This window comes from Oxyura jamaicensis, chromosome 5, assembly GCF_011077185.1.
Source record: "Oxyura jamaicensis isolate SHBP4307 breed ruddy duck chromosome 5, BPBGC_Ojam_1.0, whole genome shotgun sequence".
NCBI classification, from domain to species: Eukaryota; Metazoa; Chordata; class Aves; order Anseriformes; family Anatidae; genus Oxyura; species Oxyura jamaicensis.
The window spans coordinates 25,077,032-25,096,524 of NC_048897.1; the positions used below are offsets into that span (position 1 = coordinate 25,077,032).

At 40.9% G+C, this 19,493-nt stretch overlaps 2 protein-coding genes across 2 annotated transcripts in view; both read right to left on the reverse strand.

Moving 5' to 3' along the window:
• Positions 1–1,872: 1,872 nt before the first annotated feature.
• PSMA6 (proteasome 20S subunit alpha 6) lies at positions 1,873–12,857 on the reverse strand. The gene is made up of 7 exons (XM_035328185.1): positions 12,669–12,857; positions 9,392–9,486; positions 8,286–8,367; positions 7,872–8,027; positions 5,931–6,109; positions 3,982–4,076; positions 1,873–2,424 (listed from the first exon to the last, which is right to left on the reverse strand). Exons 1-7 carry the CDS (start codon positions 12,742–12,744, stop codon positions 2,367–2,369), a joined length of 741 nt encoding a protein of 246 aa, XP_035184076.1. The 5' UTR covers positions 12,745–12,857; the 3' UTR covers positions 1,873–2,366.
• A 4,453-nt stretch (positions 12,858–17,310) lies between these two features.
• The window catches only part of PRORP (protein only RNase P catalytic subunit), a 45,000-nt gene continuing 42,817 nt past the window's right edge, over positions 17,311–19,493 (reverse strand). Inside the window, exons 6-7 of the mRNA XM_035329265.1 lie at positions 19,188–19,383; positions 17,311–17,736 (exon numbers count right to left, since the gene is read on the reverse strand). Coding sequence (XP_035185156.1) covers positions 17,596–17,736; positions 19,188–19,383 — 337 coding nt within the window. The 3' untranslated portion in view covers positions 17,311–17,595. The remainder of the gene's footprint in view (positions 17,737–19,187; positions 19,384–19,493) is intronic.

Below are 19,493 nucleotides of genomic sequence, written 5' to 3' on the forward strand. Positions count from 1 at the left end.
CAAACTATCTCAAGCCCGGTATCACTTGGGATATGCTCTGCTGAAGCCAGAATTGTTAGGATCATACCAAGCATACCCAAGTTTCTCTCCAAATGCCAGGCCTGGACCAGTAAGTGACACCAAGTACAGTTCAACAACACTCATGGCTGATGCAGTTTGGCTGCAGATGCTATCTGCTCCAGGGTATATCTGTAACACACGGGGTTTTCCCCGTTAGGTCGGGTATCTATCTACCTTTTGTGTAGCCTTCTTACCATAAGCAATAAAAAGCTTTGACTGAAAAAGGAAAATCCCCATTATTATGTAAGTGAGAAGTATGAATTTTCATTACAGGACAAGACACCAGGAAAAACAGTATTTCACTTGCTGTAATTTTAACTTATAAAAAGAGGATGTAACATTCCCAATGAATATACTGTTGACAGCTTACTTCATCATCTCTGAAAACAAGGTGTGATGTTCTGCATGCAAGTGCATAAGGTATGAACAAACACTGCTAGCAGAAAAAACATGCAAGTTACACAATCACATATAAGCCCCCCAAAATTAAAGGCATTGTAGGGAGCTTTAATACTCTAAGCAAATGTGCTCTAGTCATATGGTTCTCTGATTGTCATATTCCTTTTAATCAGCTTTGTTTGTGAAGTCATTAGTGGTTTTTATACATAAGCAAAGCTGATCGAGAACACAGTGTGAGTGGAGTATGTTTTATGGCAAAGTAAATGATGATTTCAGCATACTCAAAATTCCAGGATGTTTTACGAGTGTTTTATTAGGAAGAAAGGTTTGGGGAAGTTTTGTTCAGGGAAGTTTCTGAAACGCATCTGTCATTCGGAAAGATACAAACCTTTCCAAATGTGCCACTAGCCTACGTTTAGCCAACCGTTACACATAACGCACAACTCTCTAATAACCAACACCCCCCCCCAGCAAAAAAAAAAAAAAAAGATAAAAAAAAAGAAGGCAAGGATGGCTTTGCCTTAACCATCCATACTATAGTATCTGACATGATAGAAGCTGAAATTTAGAGATGCTCTTGGAAATTCTGGAAACGTTGCAAAGTCAGCAATTCACACTACTTTGGAGGCATAAGAAAAACGTGAGGATCAGAATTTCCTCAACTCAGTTATACAGTTAGCATTATCTTTTATTAAAACCAAACACTGAATTGTATCTCCTTTACTACAATGAACTTGAAAAATTCACATTGAAGGGGCTTAAAGTATAAAGTAAAGCAAAAAATATTAAGCAATCCCAGTTCCTGAGAACTTACTAGGCCTTCCCCAAAGGTCCTGGAAACTGAAGAGAATTTTAGAGTAATGGAAGCCAGCATACAAATAGCATGACAGAAGAATTGAAGAGCTAAGTCATATTTAGCTTGGCATTCTTCCAGGAAGACTCTCACGTCCACCCGACAGCTAAAAGTATCTGGTAGTCTTCAGTTTCTCCTCAGCATCTCCTTCCTTGCAACTTTATCACCTCCCTTTTTGCTGTGGAGACTGAAACCTCTTAAATTCCAGCAAGACAAAAAAGCAGTTTCCTTTACATTGACTCAAGTTTTTGCAGTCTTATCTTTCCTCTTAACTTGGAACCTTTAAAGGCTCAAGTTGAATTGCTTCCCAGAGACATTCTTGCTGATGGACTTTGTCTGTTGGCTCCATCATTGATTGCGTTTGGCACTGCCCAAAGCCTCAGACCAGGTAGGTGACAAATCCCAACATGGACTGCATATAGAATCTGTTCCCCTAAGTGTTAGCTTCAGAGCTATTTGATTGTAGCTGACATCTGTTAAGCCCAACATTCCTCCCCACTCCCCAGATAAATCTGTTGAATACACTGGGAATCACAGCTCAGTTTTTTTTTTTTTTTCTTCAGCTTTTGTCCTACTTCCTCATAGAAACCAGGGCAAATCCTCAGGTTTGAAATCAACATCTTCTTAATTTTCCCACAGATAAAACAGTACTGTTACAAGCCTTTAAATATTTGGGCAAGGAAACACATGGAAATGTAAGATTTATCTCAAGAGACACACACCACAACCTGATATGAAACTTTACACTAGGAGTCATATAGCTCAGATGAAAAATACAGAACCAAGTATAAAATTGCTCATAAAATACAACAGATATAATAATCACAAAAACATTTAAAGTCATCAAGCATTTTGATGAGAACTTCATTGAACTGAAAATTAAGAAAAATAAAAGACAACAAGTATTTCAAAAACCTCTGTTTTATTTGTACAGAGTAAAATACATCATACAGTGAACATTGTTTTAATACCATAATCTAAATTCGTTAATAAGTGTTTTATTTTCACCAAATATCCTGGTGAGAAGCACAGACAACAGAAATGGGAAAGCTAATTAGTCTCTCTCTGCCAGAGCTACAAGGTGCACATCGATCTCTGCTTCTGTAAGGATCCTGAAAGAACAAAAAGAAATCCTAAATAGCTTTGATGATTCTTCCCCTTAAACTCCAACCTAGTATCTACACAAATCCGTATTACACATTGCATCTTTCAAACTTTAAAGCCCTGCTACCAGGGCCACAAACCAACATTTACATTATTCTCAGAAAATAAAGGAGGAATCAAAGGCACAGACAGCAAAGAGGTAGCAAATGGCAGAAAAAGAACAGGTAATTCCTCGTGGATAATGTATTAGCAAGCTGGCACCTTGTTTAAAAGAATGGGTATGGTAGTTAGTACAACGAATTACTCCAAGGAAGGCACAGGCTTCTATAGCCTTCTAGTTCTGCATGTCACCTGTCCTTTTTGGAAAGGACATAAGACAGGTACATGAAGGTTGGCAGAAAGGTAGCACTAGAGCCTTGAGCAGCATAAGAAAAGGGTTAATGTAGCTCTTGTATGCTTTTTCAAAAATGCTGTGCTATTCTGTTGTCCTGAACATCCACTACCAAAAGGAAAATCACCCAGCATCACCATGTCAACTTTAAACAACTTAGGAAGCATTCAGAAGTCTGCAATTGTAGGACCCAAAAGTTTAAAGTCTCTCTCCAATCCCCACCTAAGTAGCTAGACTAAAGCAGCAGAAGACTTTTTCCTTTGTTTATTTTAATGAAAAAGAAAACCAAAACACAATGAAAAACTAAAGCAGAATTAACTGAACTCCTCTGCAACAAGTCTGACTCAGCCAAATTTTAAGTAACATATACCTAGAAGGTCCTGCTGCATTGACTAAAAGACCCCAGAAGTTTTTCTCCCTTTCTTTCATGTGTAACTCCACAGCTATACACTGTGTTGTGGGAAGGCTGTTCAGCACATTGTATCTGATGTGAGATATAGCCTGCAGCAGAAGATTTCCAGGTATTGTCTGTGTAACCATGCTGCACACAGTAGGCTGCACTCAGATTCAGACAACAGTCTGAGGGGAGGGGAGGAAATGGCAGGTCTCGCTTTCGCAGTAGGCTGGAACACAGTGTACTTGGAAAGTAAAAGTTCAGCGAGTTCTGAATCAGCACAGTGGTTTAAAACCCAGAATCTTTTAATCTCGTCAAACTTAAATAGATTATTTCAAATCATACAAATGTATAACCTATTAACTACACACTAGAGCTCCTAAACACTATGATGAGATGAGGAAGAGTCATTTCCCATTTAGAAAATGATTAAAAAAATAAAAGGACTTTCAGAATGAATCCTAATATAAAATAGACTTTACTGAGTTAGCTGTCATGACTGCGATTTGAAAGTGAACTCCAGATACTAGTATAAACAAAAGTACTTAAATCTTTTAAGTGTGATAGAAACATCTAGAACAGACAAACATGTTTTAACCATGTAAAACAACACCCTTTTACAAACTGGATCCCCTAACCAGGTCAAAAATTTTAAACCATGTTAAGATTAATATCAATTTCTGACATTTCTCTTTCGGCATTTATTATTACACAACAAATTAAAACTAATCACACATAACCAGAGAAATACACCATGTTTTATCAGTACTGATCACTTACCTGAACTTAGGATTTTCCACTGTGACTACACCAACTTCTATTTCTGAAGGTTTGAAATCAATGGATAGTACAGTAGACAGGCATGTTATTGCTGTCTGAAAGATGACCAAAAAAACATCATTAAACAGAAAGCACTGAAGCATTGTTTAGTAGACCTAGCATCAACAACTATCCTCTCTTCTAGTTTTATTTCCTTCCACCTCAAAACCTTAGCTGTAAAGCTTCAAATAGTTTTCCTTTGTTACAAAATACATTTCCTCTCACCTTTTCTCTCCAGTAAACCCAATCTACAAAAATCAAATTTTCTTAGCAGAAAAAAGAAAAAAAAAAAAAGAAAAAAAACAACAAAAAAAAAAAACTTTTATCAGGTGAAGATTAAAACCCCAGATCCCAAGGACAGAACATGTTTCCTAAGTGGCAAACAAGCCAGACATCATGATTACAATTCAGGATTACTCAAAGCACGTCACTTGTGTAGCTTCCATGTTGGCTTTTCTTCTGCTAACTAAAATTACACCACCTGTTTTTAGAAATTGTGTTTAATTACAACTTAACCATCCTAATCATCACCTGTTTTAAAATGTGTTCTCTGCATCCTCACTCATACTTTGCAGTCAAGTCATAATAACGCTGAAAATTCCTTTTGAGCACAAAAACGAGTTCTGTAAACCAGCTATTTAGCCAGATGCTTACCAAATCAGTTATTCTGACATCCTGGCATTTAATTCTCATCAGTATCGCTTTAGGAAGCATAGAACACCAGACAAGACTTTCCTAAAGTTTATTTCTAGTATGTTGACAATACGCTGGTTCTGCAGTAATTGTACGAGACTATGCAGACATCAGAAAACTGCATGGAAGCCACGTTGTTAAAAAACAAAGAAAAACACAGCAACACTACTTATCCATGGAGAATTACCTTTAAAGCACTGCAAGCTTTTTAAAAAAGATGCGTGTGAACTTTCTGATGATGAAGAACATCTCAACAACATAATCAAGCAGTGTCAGAAAAATACATTTAAGGTGAAGATTATTTAAACAGGATAAAATAGGGTCTCTGCCAGAATTTCAAATACATTCAACTTCAGTCTGCTGCAAGTATTTATCCTCTCAGAATCTTTTATTTAAAAAAAAAAAAAAAAACAACATATGAAGAAATCAGTATATTGCACTTTTTGGACAGACATTTTAAACTGGTGCATTTATACTGAAAAACTTCCCATTTAAATGTTTTTTTTCACAGTAATGTAGACTTCAGAAGCAATTTAGCTGGAGCTCTGAATTTGCATGGCATTCGCATATATGTTAATACAATAGTCTGTTTCATCTCACAGTGGGGTCAATTGCTTCGGTTATTATACTTCATTTCCAGTGATCTTGTGATGCAAGAAACCTAACATTATGGGAGATGAACAAGACCAGGCAGGAGAAACAGGTGCGCCGTGCAAGAGCTCTGTTTAGACAGGTCTCTACAGTGTAAGTGAAAAAGTAAGGGTTATTATACAGTTCATTAATCTGTTGGATAAATAGGGTATATTTTTATAATGGGCCTTGAACAACAGTTTTCACAGCAGGCATAGCAATTGTTGTTGTATTTACTGAACCGACAGATGGGCACTAACCCCCATCTTGTTTGAAATCCTTTTTAACATGAGGACTATTTTAACAGCCACTGAAAAAAAAAAAAAAAGAATACACTGATATGCCCAGAATCCTATGGATTCCACTTCAGCTAATACACGCAGAAAAGGCAGACTAGAAGACTCTAAACACTTGCCAAATACCTTCAAAAGATTTTCTGGTTGGAATAGCTATAATTGCTCTGGCAGCAATACAGAGCTGTAAGAAAACAGGAAATGTGTGACTGCACTCCCCTGTATCACAAGCCTGCATAGATGATAATCATTAAAAATACTTCGATAAATCTTTATTACCGTCCACCAGCCTACCTCTACTGTTTGTTCGTATGTCCAATCAAATTTCTTCTTTACTTTCTTTTCAAGAAAACTGGTCGACTCTGTCTGCTTAACTCCTGCAGCTGTGGCCTTGAATCCACAATAGTAACCTGCTGGATCACACTTGTACACCTGAGGGCCATGTTCTTCATCAATACCAATCAAAATCATACCTTGAAGGGAAAAAATATATTTTTAAAAATATTATTGTTTATATTTTTTTCCCAATTTCCTCAGTTCCATTGAACTGAAGACCACAAGAGATACTCCTCTCCCAAGAGACATGTGCGTGCTGCAGTTCATTTTCAGAAACCAGTCCAATACCTAGACCTGTGACTCCTTTATCACCTTTATTCACCATTTCTTACCAGTGTCTCATACCAGGCACACAGCTCATTTTAGAGCAGACTAGATTTCTGTCACCCCCAAGAAAACTGCTCGTTAAACATAGCAATGCTTTGGCCAGACTCAGTAGTAAAGAACCACAAAGTCAGGAAATACAAGTTTAATCCTGACACAAGGCTCACCCAGCCACAATTCACATCCTGTGTATTATGTGACAGTGACACTTCGAAAGCATAAACAGACATTTGGTTAAGATGTCTTTTACAAGAAAGCATCTTTACAATATGCTGAAGTGAAATATTAAAATAGCAATTTTGAGTTCTTGACTATAATCTTGACAATCACTGCATTACATCTAGACATAAACTGGTCAAATCCCTGAAGTGCAGCTATATTCAGCTACACTTTTACATTTACAGTTCTATAGTCTCAGTAAGCATACTAAAAATAACTGAAAAATAAAAAAAAAAACTGCAAAAAAAAGCATCTTATTACTTTTAGCTTTATACTTGTGCAACTTTTAGATAGCAGTTATAGCTATCAGCTTCTGAACAGCAACTGCTGAAACAAAAAAAGTTTCATCTTTTTAAAAAACAAAGTTAGGAAAAACACATTTTTCTTCTTGCATTGAAAAAACTTCACTTTCCAGCAGCATCAGGGCACAGAAAATGCCAAGCAACGGAATAAATGGTCATTCCCGAACATTACAAGTATACAAGCCTACAAAAATTGCCCCATCATGGAAACTGTGCTGCAACCCTGAATGTTAATTCTTTAGTAAGAAGTGCTACTGCCTAGTACGATTACCAGAAGTGATTCATCACTTCTGAAAATATTTTCATTAAAAAAGAAAACCAACGACACAAAAAGAACTCTAGGCAGAGCATGTAACAAAAGAGCAATAGAGGAAACATTATGTCTTTTACCCCAGTTCCCAGGCAGTCTAACGATACAGTTATACATTACTCATGGCCAAGCATAAGGAAAAAAAAACAAGTCAGAACTAAACTCAGAATACAAGGACAACGAAGTATATGCAGAAAAATTTACACACTTTTTAATTAAGTTGGGTTTGCTATTATATAGCCAGAGTGATGCAGAAATCTTTACAAGTGAAATATTAAGTGCTTCTTCCCTACATTACACGGTTAATGGTAAAAGTTAAAAGCACCAATTTAGTTTACTTTTAGCCTATACACACAACTTAGATTAAAAAAAAAATTGAACATCTTCACGATCTGCATTCTTCTCATGTCTGTGATATTTACCCAGACATGGACACTGGTAGAAAGAGCATCTTCCATTCACAGTCATCACTGTGCAACCAGATTAGGCTCATAAAAATAAGGTGTAATAGCAACATGTTTTAAAGCAGTTAAATCATTTAATTAAATCCAAATGCTAAGTCACTTGTAAAATTATGGCTCCAGTTCAAGACTTCTGACACTATTCTCCCACCTGCCTCTTCACCCCTTTTACTCCTTTGGTTACATTCATATCATTTTGCACAATTTAAAAATGGGTAATTGCTTACACTTGAAGTTGCAAGCTTAGACATGAAACAGAGAAGATTTCATACACTATACTTACAGCAACCGAGAGGTCTCATTTCAGCATTTTGCGTATAGACCTGAGAAATATCTGCAATCCGCTTACACAGCATGTCCACAGGGATGTCATAGCCATACTTGTACTTCCAGTTAGCAGCCTCATAGCGGGCCCTCTGCACCTGGGATCTGCTGTCAGCTAGAGGGAAAGAGCTAATTAATTTCACTGAATGCATACAACCTTTATTCCTAGCGTTGCTTGAGAATGCAAATTCCATGCCCAACTCTAAATTTAAAAAAAATACATCAGATCTAGACAAGTTCTCCAAGACCAGATTGAGTGTAACAAGTTTCCTAGAGCACAGGTTCAGTTTTATGCAATACACAGTTGGCCAACCAAAGAAAAAAACAAAACCACAGGCATTCCAGATACATAAAAAGATAGTGAATTAAATACCTGTCATTCCTGTCATCACACAGCCAATATTTTCAGTAATGCTGAATAAATGAGTCACTGTGTTGGAATCCAGTAACTTGTCCTAAAGAGGAAGAAGAGAGAATCTAACAGAAAATGCTATCATAGACTGGTTTGGGTTGGAAGGTACCTTAAAGACCATCTAGTTCCACCACCCACCTTTTGTGGGCAGGGCACCTCCCACCAGATGAGGCTGCTCAAAGCCCCATCCAGCCTGGCCTTGAACACCTCCAGCTTCCATCCACAGCTTCTCTGGGCAACCTGTTCTACAGTCTCATCACCCTCATAGCTAAGAATTTCTTCCTTATATCTCATCTAAATCTAGTCCCTTTTACTTTAAGGCTGTTATCCCTTGTCCTGTTGCTACACACCCCAGTAAAGAGCCTCTCCCCATCTTTTTATAGGCCCCCTTTAAGTATGAGAAGGCTGCAGTAAGGCCCTTGAGTACAATAAAGATAGACTGGTAGCTACAGAAGAGCTCAAAAGAATCAACAGCTAAAACTTGTCTTTTGGGTTCTCCACTACTTACAGCTGTACACACGCAAAGGAACAAATAGGATAATGAGGATGATAAAAACTGCAGTATCTGGAAAATGCTGACAGCTAAAGCATGACCAATGTAAAGGCCTCTTCCCTCTGAAGCAACTTTGAGAGCAAGACATAAACACTGGAGTTCCTCTTTCATTCTGCCCTTCAAATGCAAGTGTTCCTCCCCTTCGTCAACAGTACATCTCCACTGTGCTGAAACACCCAAGCTGTTGTTGTGCTATTGGTATGTTTTCTTAGTGGGAATTAAGGAAGAGAAATCAGAAAACTGACTTGGGACAGCTCAACCCTTACGAGCCAGAACACTGTACATCCACCAAAGTAGACCAGAGCCTAGCCCGTAGTTTAGCTTTATCCCTTCAACAGCTGCAGAGAAAATCACAGTACATGGGGATGAAACGTACAACTGAGCACTGAACAGAACTAAAACTCACAGAAAGCAGAGTGACAAGAAATTCAGTCCAAACATCTTTATGTGTCAATGTTAATACATAACATTAATGTTACATTTAACATTGTATTTATATAAAGAGCAGACTTACAGGTACTTTCTTCTGTGTTACGATTACTGCAGAATCCTTCCCACGGACAGCTACGGACGTAAGTCCGCCCTGGTTTATGGCCTTAAAAGCATATTCTAGAAAAATATGTAAGAGTTATCAAAAAACACTATTAGATAGATTAGTACAAGCAACTCTGAAACCCTCCCTCCCCCCCCCCCCAAATCTCACCAAGTTTTGGCCTTTTTAATTCTAGGCACTTCTGTACCACTTTGTCTTTAAGCTCTTTAGCACAAAGCACAAGACTTTCTGATGAAAGTTACGCTGGTCTGTCTTCACAGAACTGCTATTATTGCTTCCTTCAAATATTTCTAATAATTGGCCTTTTAGTTCAATTAGAGCACTTAGCAACAGAATTTGTTCTGCACTTGGCCAACACAGGCCACCATCAACCTACAGGAACCGTAAACCCCTACATAAATTTTTTATCATGGCAGAATCTAGTATTTCAAGTATTATTATCACTATAAGGATGTAATTTTCTTTTGGATACTTTAATGAATACAGGTGAGAACTGAAATAACAGGCAAGGCAGAGAAGCTGAGTTGCCAGCTCAACGCCACATTTTGCGTCTTGATGCTCAAACGCTGCAATGTTTCTATTTGCTTTTTAAAACAAAATCTATCCATGTGCTTACTAAAGCGCATTAATCAGACAGTGATTAAGAATTACTAGATATGTTCCAAGAAATAAATTTCCCTTCATTAATGATTTCAAAAGCCTCAAGAGCCTTTAAAAACCTTTATCTGGCAATACGTGATAAACATTCAAAACTTTCTAATACCTGGACAGGAAAAGCAAGTTTCAGGCACTAGTTAGATGCAGACCAATTTTTTTGTTAGCTACGTGAATGAGGCTGGAATCCAGAACAAATTGGTACCACTACTGTCAAAAAAAAACACAGTAGGGGCAGGAAATAAGAGTTGTTTCAAAAGCTGTGTTCAAATTTGTGGGAGAGACCACAACAGGAGAGGAATCATCTGAAAATGAAAAATATATCTTGCAAAAAGTCAACGTCTGATACCCTGAGTCGGCATTGTGGAAGGGGTAACTGTCATGTACTGAGAGTGCTGTATTTATTGCTCTCAGACTTCCCAGCATTTACTGGTTACCTAAACATACTGTAAGGAACGTTCCCCTTTTCTCTCCACTAGATGCACTATCTTGCTCACCTTCAATTTGCCTTCCCAAGGCACACCTGTGCTAGCCTGCAGCGAAGCACAGAGCCCTGAGACACAGCTAGCACTGCCCTAGCACTGCCCGCAAAGCGCCCATGTTTGAAGCCCCAGGCTGGGGGTGTGCAGCACTTGCTTATTTGTGTGCCTAAATACCTGAAGGGAGGGTGCAAAGAGGACAGAGCCAGGCTCTTTTCAGTGGTGCCCAGTGCCAGAACAAGAGGCAACAGGCACAAACTGGAACACCAGAGGTGCCACATGAACATGAGACAGCACTTCTGGATGTGGTCCTGGGCACCCTGCCCTAGCTGGCCCTGCCTGAGCTGTCCCCCCTTGTCTGTTCCTATAGCTACCTGTGATGCTGTGTTCAAAGAGACAAGCCAAAAAAGTGGCTGTTCCAGTATAACAAGTCCAAATAAACATTGCTGCTGGCAGTGAAGTCTGTTTTCTGCTATTCGAGTATATCATCAGAAATTCCACCATTTCCTTCACCTCCCAGAAGTTCCCTAGGCAGAAATATCAGCTCTGATAACTGGAACTAACGGATTGCAAGCCAACACTGATTCGCTGAAGGATTTTAATCACAGCAACAAGAAATTCATACAAAATAACTGCTATTTTTTATTTTGAGAACACTTTGAAGGCACATCAGCTTTTTGTGCTTCAGAAGACAGACGCAAGGCAAAGTGCTGGCATTTCAGGCCAGTATCACTACACTGGAAATCTCTGTTCAGGTAAAAACTTCTGGGGAAGAAAAAACAAAACAAGTTTTGAGACAGCCTTAAAGCCTGAGATGTGTCCATCCTCAATAGCACCTAAATAGTCTGTATCTAGCACACAGACAAGGATGTATAGAATTAAGAAAGAAAGATTCACACATTTGACCACAAGCAAAGTTTTCTGCCCATGCTGTGGCTAGGTGCTAGCCAACGGAGACTCACGTGGCACAACGCCTGAGCTATCAGCCTGGCTGCAGGCAGAGCGAGCTCATGCTTACCTGAAGGTAACTACGCACACCTAAGTACTTTCCTCCCTATATTCCCCTAACAGATGGATACTCAAAACACCTTTGGACTGCGTGCAGATGGTCTCAAATAGGCATACAGGAATTTGCTTCTCAGACATGGGCAAAAGATACAGAAGTGCTGCACTCTTCTCATGTATTATCTTAATGGTTAGTAACAGTCGATGCATATGTCCGGGGGCAGAAAATGAAGGCTCAATTCCCTTGTTGCTGCAGGATGCTAGTAGCACTGCAGCAGAGAAGGAGCCAGAAAGGTGGTGCAGGCCAACCAGCAAGTTTTAATGGCAACAGAAGGCCGTACTCCATGCCTCTTCCATCGTGGCCCCACTCACATTCTGTGCGAGGAAGCATTGTTCCTACTACCTGCACGTACAAGGCTTACCGCACATACTGCCTCTAAGCCTTACGTAAACTACAGGTACTAAGAAGGCGGCTGTAGGTAGGTAGCTAGGGACTTTCTGCTGATGCATAGCCACCCAAACATGGACATGCTTGTAGGTGTGCCTTGCAGTAAGGGCTGTCCAACGCTGCCTGCCCAGAAGCCTGATCCATGCAACCTTCTTCCTGAGCAAAGCTTAAGGGCAGACATAAAAGGAAGCGCTGGCTGCTGCTGACCATCCGTGCAGCCCGGTCGCAGCAGCCTCCTTTCCTGGGGAGCAATGGCCGTACAGACACCACAGACAGACGGTGAGGCGCCTGCAGCCGGGGCAGAGCCCCCACGCTCCGGGGGCTGATGGCAGCAGGATGATGCGGCCAAAACACTCCGTGGGCCCGGCTGCGGGGCTCCCTGGGCCGCACTGTGGATGAACTCTGCCAGGCTGGGAGGCGGCCGCATTGTTACCGAGGGCCCCGCAGAAGCGCACCACGAGGCCCCCACACCCCACGCCGCCCTGCACCACCCCGGCCGACCCCCTCCACTCCCACCCCTCCCTCCCTCAGCCCCGCGCTCCCCTCACGGCCACCGCGGCCGCCCCCCCAGCCCAGGCGGTGGCGGCGGGGCCTGCCCCGGCCGGGCCCGTGACGGAGCAGTTCCGGGGACGGGCGGGCCGCGGGCACGCACCGACTTGGTAGAGGCGGCCCTCGGGCGAGAAGATGGTGATGTGCCGGTCGAAGCCGGCGCTGGAGCCTCGGGACATGGCGGGCGGGGGGCGCGGGGGCGCGCAGCGTGCAGGGCCCCGCCGCTACCGGACGGGCGGCCGACGGAGCGCTTCCGGGTTACGCGCTCGGCGCACGCGCGCCCCGCCGCAGCCCCGGCTCCACGCCCCGCCGCGCGTGCCCGCGCCGCTCGGCCGCGAGCCTCCAGCGAGCATGCGCAGTGCGGCGGGGCCCTCCCGGGGCCGCGGCGGGGTCCGGCCCGGCGGGAAACCCCCGCCCTTGGGTGAGGCGTGCGGGCGCCGCGCCCTCAGCGCCCCGGAGTTCCCCGGCTCTGTGTGGGAAGGGCTGTTTTTTTTTACTTTTTTTTTTTTTTTTTTTTTCCCTCAGAGTTTAATAAAAAAGCTGGGAAAGCTGTGTTTTGATGTCCAAGCCTCCATTTGAAAATGAGTTTTCCTGTTGAAATAGCAGCTTGCAGGTGCGCATCGTGTACGCCACGCGCGAAAAGCCTGCTTTAATTATTTCCACATAGCTTTCCTTGCTTGTTAATACAATGGGAGAATGAAACGCCTCACCACATATTTATTACACGAGACGGATTTTGTCCCCCTCATTAGGGAGAGGCTCCGTGGGAGGACAGGAGATGTTTAAAGCTCTGATGCAGAAGTCCCCAGCCCGGTGCCCTGTCTCCAGCTGTGGCCAGAAGCAGCCCAGGGAGAAGCTATTAAGGCTGCAGAGAGCCTTTCATAATGCATTCCCTGAATGCTCTCCCCGTCTCCAGCCGTCTGGAGGGACTTCCCAGGGCAGAGATAGCGTCTAGTTATTTAATAACCCCTGCTGGATTTCTTTCATGAACTTGCTGGTCTCCCCTTGAACTCATGTGAACCTCTCGCATCCACAGCATGCCGTGGCAAAGGGTTGCTCAGCATAGTGACGCGCTGCGTGGTTTCATCTGAAACTTCACCTTTTGTATGAAGCTGCTATTCACCAGCACCATTTGATGCCACTTTAGTAATGGGAGAGACGGCAAGCACTCCATCCCAGTGCATTCCCTCCGCAACACTCATGATTCTTACAGCCTGCTTGCCTTAGGACCTCCCCTTCCCCATGCTAAGGGTGCCTGGCTTCCCATTCCTACCACACATGAAGCAATTCCATACTATAACACTGGAATCTAATGTCACATTCTTTGTTTTTATTCTCAACGAGAATAATAATAAATGAGGATGGAGAAATGGAAAGAATTTAGCCCAATTGCCAAAAAGTAATCAAGTGAGAAAATCCATTGCTTTTAAGTGTTTGGAATCAGAGACTCAATATTTGAGTTAGACCTAAGACTAAGATTAAACAGTTACTCAACACCATGGACATGACAGGGTGGAAGTCATACTACTCTCAGGATACAGTTTCTAGAAGTTTTCTCCATCTATATAACAATTGCATCAGCTTCTAAACAATGGTTTTGTTTCAGAAGAGTAATCAAATATTTTTGGTGTATTATTCATCAATTCTTACCAGCCATATTAAAGTCTGTGATGCAAGATTCTGAGAAAGACTATTCTCACATCTTTTTAACATAATAATCAGTAAATGGGCAATCCTGGAGATGAAACTATTCACAAAACAACTACAGCAAAGGCTGAATCAGTCCACCCTTTCTCAAGTCTGTCCTCCCAGCGCGTCTCCATCCCCATGGCACGTGGCAGGCCCAGTTAGTGTTGTTCTCCCTCTTCTCACTCAGTGTGCTTGCAAAGGGCACCAGAGCCACTTGCCATGGTTACAGTGGCACTGACTCCTGCGACATTCAGAGGACTTACCTGAACTTGCCTTCCTGGCTTTCAGTGTGGACCCATCAATCCAATAAACTAATGCAAGGAAGACATTAAAAATCCTGGTTTTTCAGTGTACAACAGTACTAATAAGCAGTAGATGTCAAGTAGATCTGGTAGATGTCAGTAGATTTGCTGGCAGATTGCTTTGATTTGGCTCTCAGGTTGCCAATAAAACACCCCAGAATTCCTTTTAAATATCCAGAAACAGGTGGCATGAAATTGAAAATGCCTATGGTTAGGTCATTAACCTCATTCATTCCAGAGAGGAGGCTGTTCATCCCTTCTAAGGATCTACAGCAAAGTGCATTAGCAGCAAACTTAATTAAAAATAATATCATAAGAATTCTCACACTAATCCTGGGACAGCTTCCTGTTGGAAATTTCCAGATTGTGTTCCCTCTGGCTGGCTTGTTCAGTATCTGCTCTGAGATAACTTACTGCTTTAATGGTTGCTGTCATCAGTTCTGTGTTATTGTATTATTTCAGCTAATTCCAATACTCATGTATTTGGAAGAAAAAAAAAAAAAAAACTTTGAGGTTTTCAGCCAATTTCTTACATTCTCTCAAAGAAAATTTTTCATATGCAATAACTAAACCCAATTACTTATTACGGTACTTCATTTACATGGGATAACTGTAAACCTCCCTGCCTTTTGACACGTTAGGCAGCATATTAAACTACACAACTAGTAGTAAACTCTTCTGGTTGACTGGTTTTAAATAACTGGCGCACTCCCCAAGGTGAATATGGCCCCAGTCAAAATGACCTGCTCAACTCTACAACTGCAATGGCACCGTGGGCTTCAGGATAAATTTCCTGCACAGGGGAATTCGTTTCTATGGGGAAGAGCTGCAGTGACACCCCACCTGATAATGTTTCACAGGCACTCTAAAGCTGTCAAATGATTCAATCAACTCCTACACCGAAACGCGTTCTGAAGCACGTAACTCCATGCTCCCTTTCATCCTGCCAGTGATTAACAAACTCTTTCCATCCCCTGCAGTACAAATAAAAAGGAAGGAAAGAGCACTGAAGAAGTAACCATTTTGTAGCTTGACCATGAATTAAAATCATTGCAGAACCTCTGCATGATAGACAGCAACACGAAAAGCACACATACTAGCATGCAGTATTAACTACCCACACTAAGACTGTGTATTCAGGAAGTGTTATTATTGAGAAAGTATTACCATGTCTCTCTAAGAACAGCTTTTGAGATGAAACCTGGGCGATTAAGGACATGTCTGGTTTCAGTTAAAAGCAAGCACAGGATGCAGTTATTCCAGTTAGATGTTGGAATTACAGGCGTCTGTTAATGACCAGGGTGAGATAAAATACAAACCTCAGTGAATGTGTCTCACAAGTTTTATAGTGTTTGCATTCAGCTGACTCAGCTCTGAATTGCTTAGGACTGCAAGACAACCAAAGCTAGCACCACACTGGGACCGTGACAACACTCACTCAGATCAGCTTCTGCTGTCATGGAACTACAACAGAGGGTAACCCTCACTCAGAGCAATGGTTACTAATGAAGCAGTCCTGTGCAGGAGCAGACACTCGCTTTAACAATGCAGTATTTGCATTTTCAGGGAGATGTGGCAGTTGTTGGACTTTGAGAACTGTAAAAACAATATTCTGACAAATTAGAAGTAAATCAGTTTGAGGAGTAAGAGAAGACCCAATTTCTCTGTGTTCCTGGAGGACTCCAGAAAGCAGATGACTTACCAGAGCTGGCACATCCTGCCAGAACAGGGGGTTGTCATGAATGCTACCAGCAACACGATGAATTTAAAACCAAGGTTCTAGGTTAGCTTAAGAGGTATCCAGCTCCTCCGCATTTTCTGCACATTACTTGAAGGACATGACTATGTGCCAAACAAACCTACGGCTTTACAAACGGACACCAAGAACAGAACAAGTGTCAGGACAGCTCCCTGTTGTGAAAAAAAATAGCAGGGAGCATGTTTGAACGCTGAGTCATGAGGGAGCTTGTCATCAAACATAGTGAAAACTCAGAACTGCAAGTAATATGCAAAGAGATCTGCATGATTCAGCTCAGTTTCAAGCAGAGGACTTCTTAGTGTGCAAGATAAATGTGACAAAATGTGATCCTTTAGCTGAGATTAACGTGGCATCTCCATGTTTTGGAGGGAGAGAGGCATGCGTAAAAGTGGAGAATGGAATAAACACATTTACCATAGAAATACAAATAATGACTTAGAATACAATCACTGTAAATAAATACTACTTTTCTTGCTTTGGGAGAGGTTTCATTAAAATCTCTGTGGAAAATATAATTCTGTTGTATTATTGAATTGCTAGTTTTTGCCAATTTTTGTTTAGAAAAACTAAGTATTTCCATAAGCGAATTATTCCAGTGATAAAAAATTCTGTCAGAAGCAGCAAATTTAAGACTGAAAGAACCAGACAACATTCCACTGGGTGCTTTTTCATTCTTACAGACAAAAACTTAATATATGTTGCTACAACAAATCTTTCACATTCTATATAATCAAATTAATTGTAATTAATGTGAGGAAGTATTAGGAGCTATGCGTGCCTGATGAATAGTAAACATGCCGTTTGGCCCTTTTACCTCTGTTTACTGGACAGTGTGCAATACTGTTGCATGGTCAGCATGCCAATTTTGAAGGCACTCTGGAAGTCTTGCTTATTTTTTTAAAGTACACAGTTCATGAATTTCAGTGTAGATGAAAAGCTTGAGCAAAAACAGGCAAATAAAAAAACAAAAGCACACAACCTGAAATTCCAGGTTCCCAGGAGGGAAAAACAAGTTTTAATTCAAAATCACATTGAGGCTACAGAAATTGCCAGTAAAGATGGAAATCGTGGACCTAATTCATCCCTGCTGGACCCCCACTGATATTAACAGATTTACTTCAAGAATGATTTTGACAAAATGCAGTTAATTAATTTTCTTTAGTTACATGCCTCACACATTAATCCCGTACTTGTACTGCTGTTCTACATGTATTCTGTTCTTTTAGTCGACAGCAGGGATTTTTTTTTTTTTTAAAAAAAAGAAATTTCAGCTTGTGCAATTACATTCTTCTGTACTTCCGATGAAGGCAGAGCCATTTTCTTGGCACTCGATATGAATATTTTTCCTCATAAACATCTTTATAGGGGATATGCCATGTGTCCCCTGTAGTCTGTACCACACAGTCATAACTGAAAGCAGGCTGTAGGAGAAAAAAGAATAAAAACTTGTTTTTAGACTTTACATGAGATGCTACTGAAATACCATTTATAGCTAGTTATAAGTTCCAACATTTTCCTTAGAAATCTCCATGGATTCATCTCTTCAGCAACTCTCATTTATTTCCCCACAACAAACATAATAAATTTTAGCACTGAAGGAAAAACTAAAACATCTTTTAGCATTTTGTGGTCTAGGGGTCATTGTAAGTGGTTAAAAAATTCAGTCTTCGATCTCCACCAGATAATTATGACTTGAACATAATGCACTGAATTTTCAGAAAAAGCAACCTTTTTTTCTGTTCAGTTAAATGAAATCATATGGGAATTAGCTCGGGGTGCAGAGTTTACCAGCTTGAACTGATAGAGTACATTAATGACATCCTGCGTTTGTTCTCCCACTGTACCTCTTTGCAGAAATGATTTGCTCTGTGCTGAGGAGGACATAAGAAAAGGGGTTCTCAATCGCACTTTCAAGAGCAGCGTGTCAGACGAGTATAAACTATTCTTCTGGTAAACCATGTTACAGATATACTAACTCAGCACACGTAACCCAAATAGAAAAGATTACTGGTTTGCAATTATGGCTCTCAGAACACATTATAACTGTGTATGTATAGTCTTGGAAGTCTACAGCTGGGAACGTGCGATACACAAAACCCGCATGGGAATTAAGATGTGAAAATTACTAGCCCTGCTACAACAAAAGAAAGAAACAAAATGCAGCTAAAGCTGTGTTACTCAGGTAACCCTGCATCCAATTTTTGTTTCCGTAGAAAGAAATGTATATGGCAGCACGGAATGAAAGGCTGTCATTCTTACATGCTTATACGCCTGTATCTCTGCAGTCTGACTGTAGTGATGAACATCAATTTACAGTTTTAACTTGAGCAGCAAGGAAATGAATCTGCGTATGTGCGGTATTCCTTTAAGCCAGCAATAACAACAAAGAGAGATCAGACAGCAAGAAACTGCAGGATATGGAATGGCACATGATGAATTTTTCCCTATAAAAATCTTAGAACAGCTGCACTCTTGTTAACAAACTTTTAATGGCTCATGAGGACTTCTGTCTCCTAAACAAACACAGTACAGCATTCTGCTATAAGATGATATTATGCTTGGTATGCTGTGATTTCAGTAGCTAAATATCGACTACAAACGTGACTATTCTGGGCTCTTTTTCATGAAACTTAACAGATATGTTAGGATAATATTACAGTGAATACTGAAATGCCTGTATTTTCCAAGGGCTGCTTCTTTAACAGGTCTGTGCCACGCCTTATGAATATAGTGAATCTTCAGTAAAAATGGAAGTTCTGAGCCAAATCCACCTCTTATATTCCGACAAAAATCTTTTTGCCTACTGAGTTTGAAATTACATGTATTTAACAAACATGCTTTGTGTGCTTTCTGACCGTAGAAGAAAACTTACCAAAAATTTCATAGGATTTCCTCCTACAGAAGGAGAAAGGGCTATTTGGTGTCCACGCTGCCACTTACGGAACAGCTGACGCGTCTGACTGTCAGAAAGACAAGCTTTGTGATCCCGAAGGAAGTCTCTCGTAACGAACTTGCAGTGTTTGCCAGATCGAAGAGTGGCATATAACAAGAAGGTATCATCTTCAGAACTTAACAGAACAAATGGAAAAGACAGACATCATTCACAAGGCAGTAATTGTCTGCAGGAAATGAATCAAATGCTGATCTGAGATTTATTCATCAGCATCACCGAAAATTC

Excerpts from the sequence above, each read along its gene's own strand:
- PSMA6 (XM_035328185.1), bottom strand. The coding sequence starts at position 12,744 with ATGTCCCGAGGCTCCAGCGCCGGCTTCGACCGGCACATCACCATCTTC. Across the intron at positions 8,028-8,285 it reads TGTGATGACAGGAATGACAG|CTGACAGCAGATCCCAGGTG; the intron begins GTATTTAATTCA and ends CTTTCCCTCTAG. Across the intron at positions 6,110-7,871 it reads AATGAGACCTCTCGGTTGCT|GTATGATTTTGATTGGTATT; the intron begins GTAAGTATAGTG and ends TTTCCCTTCAAG.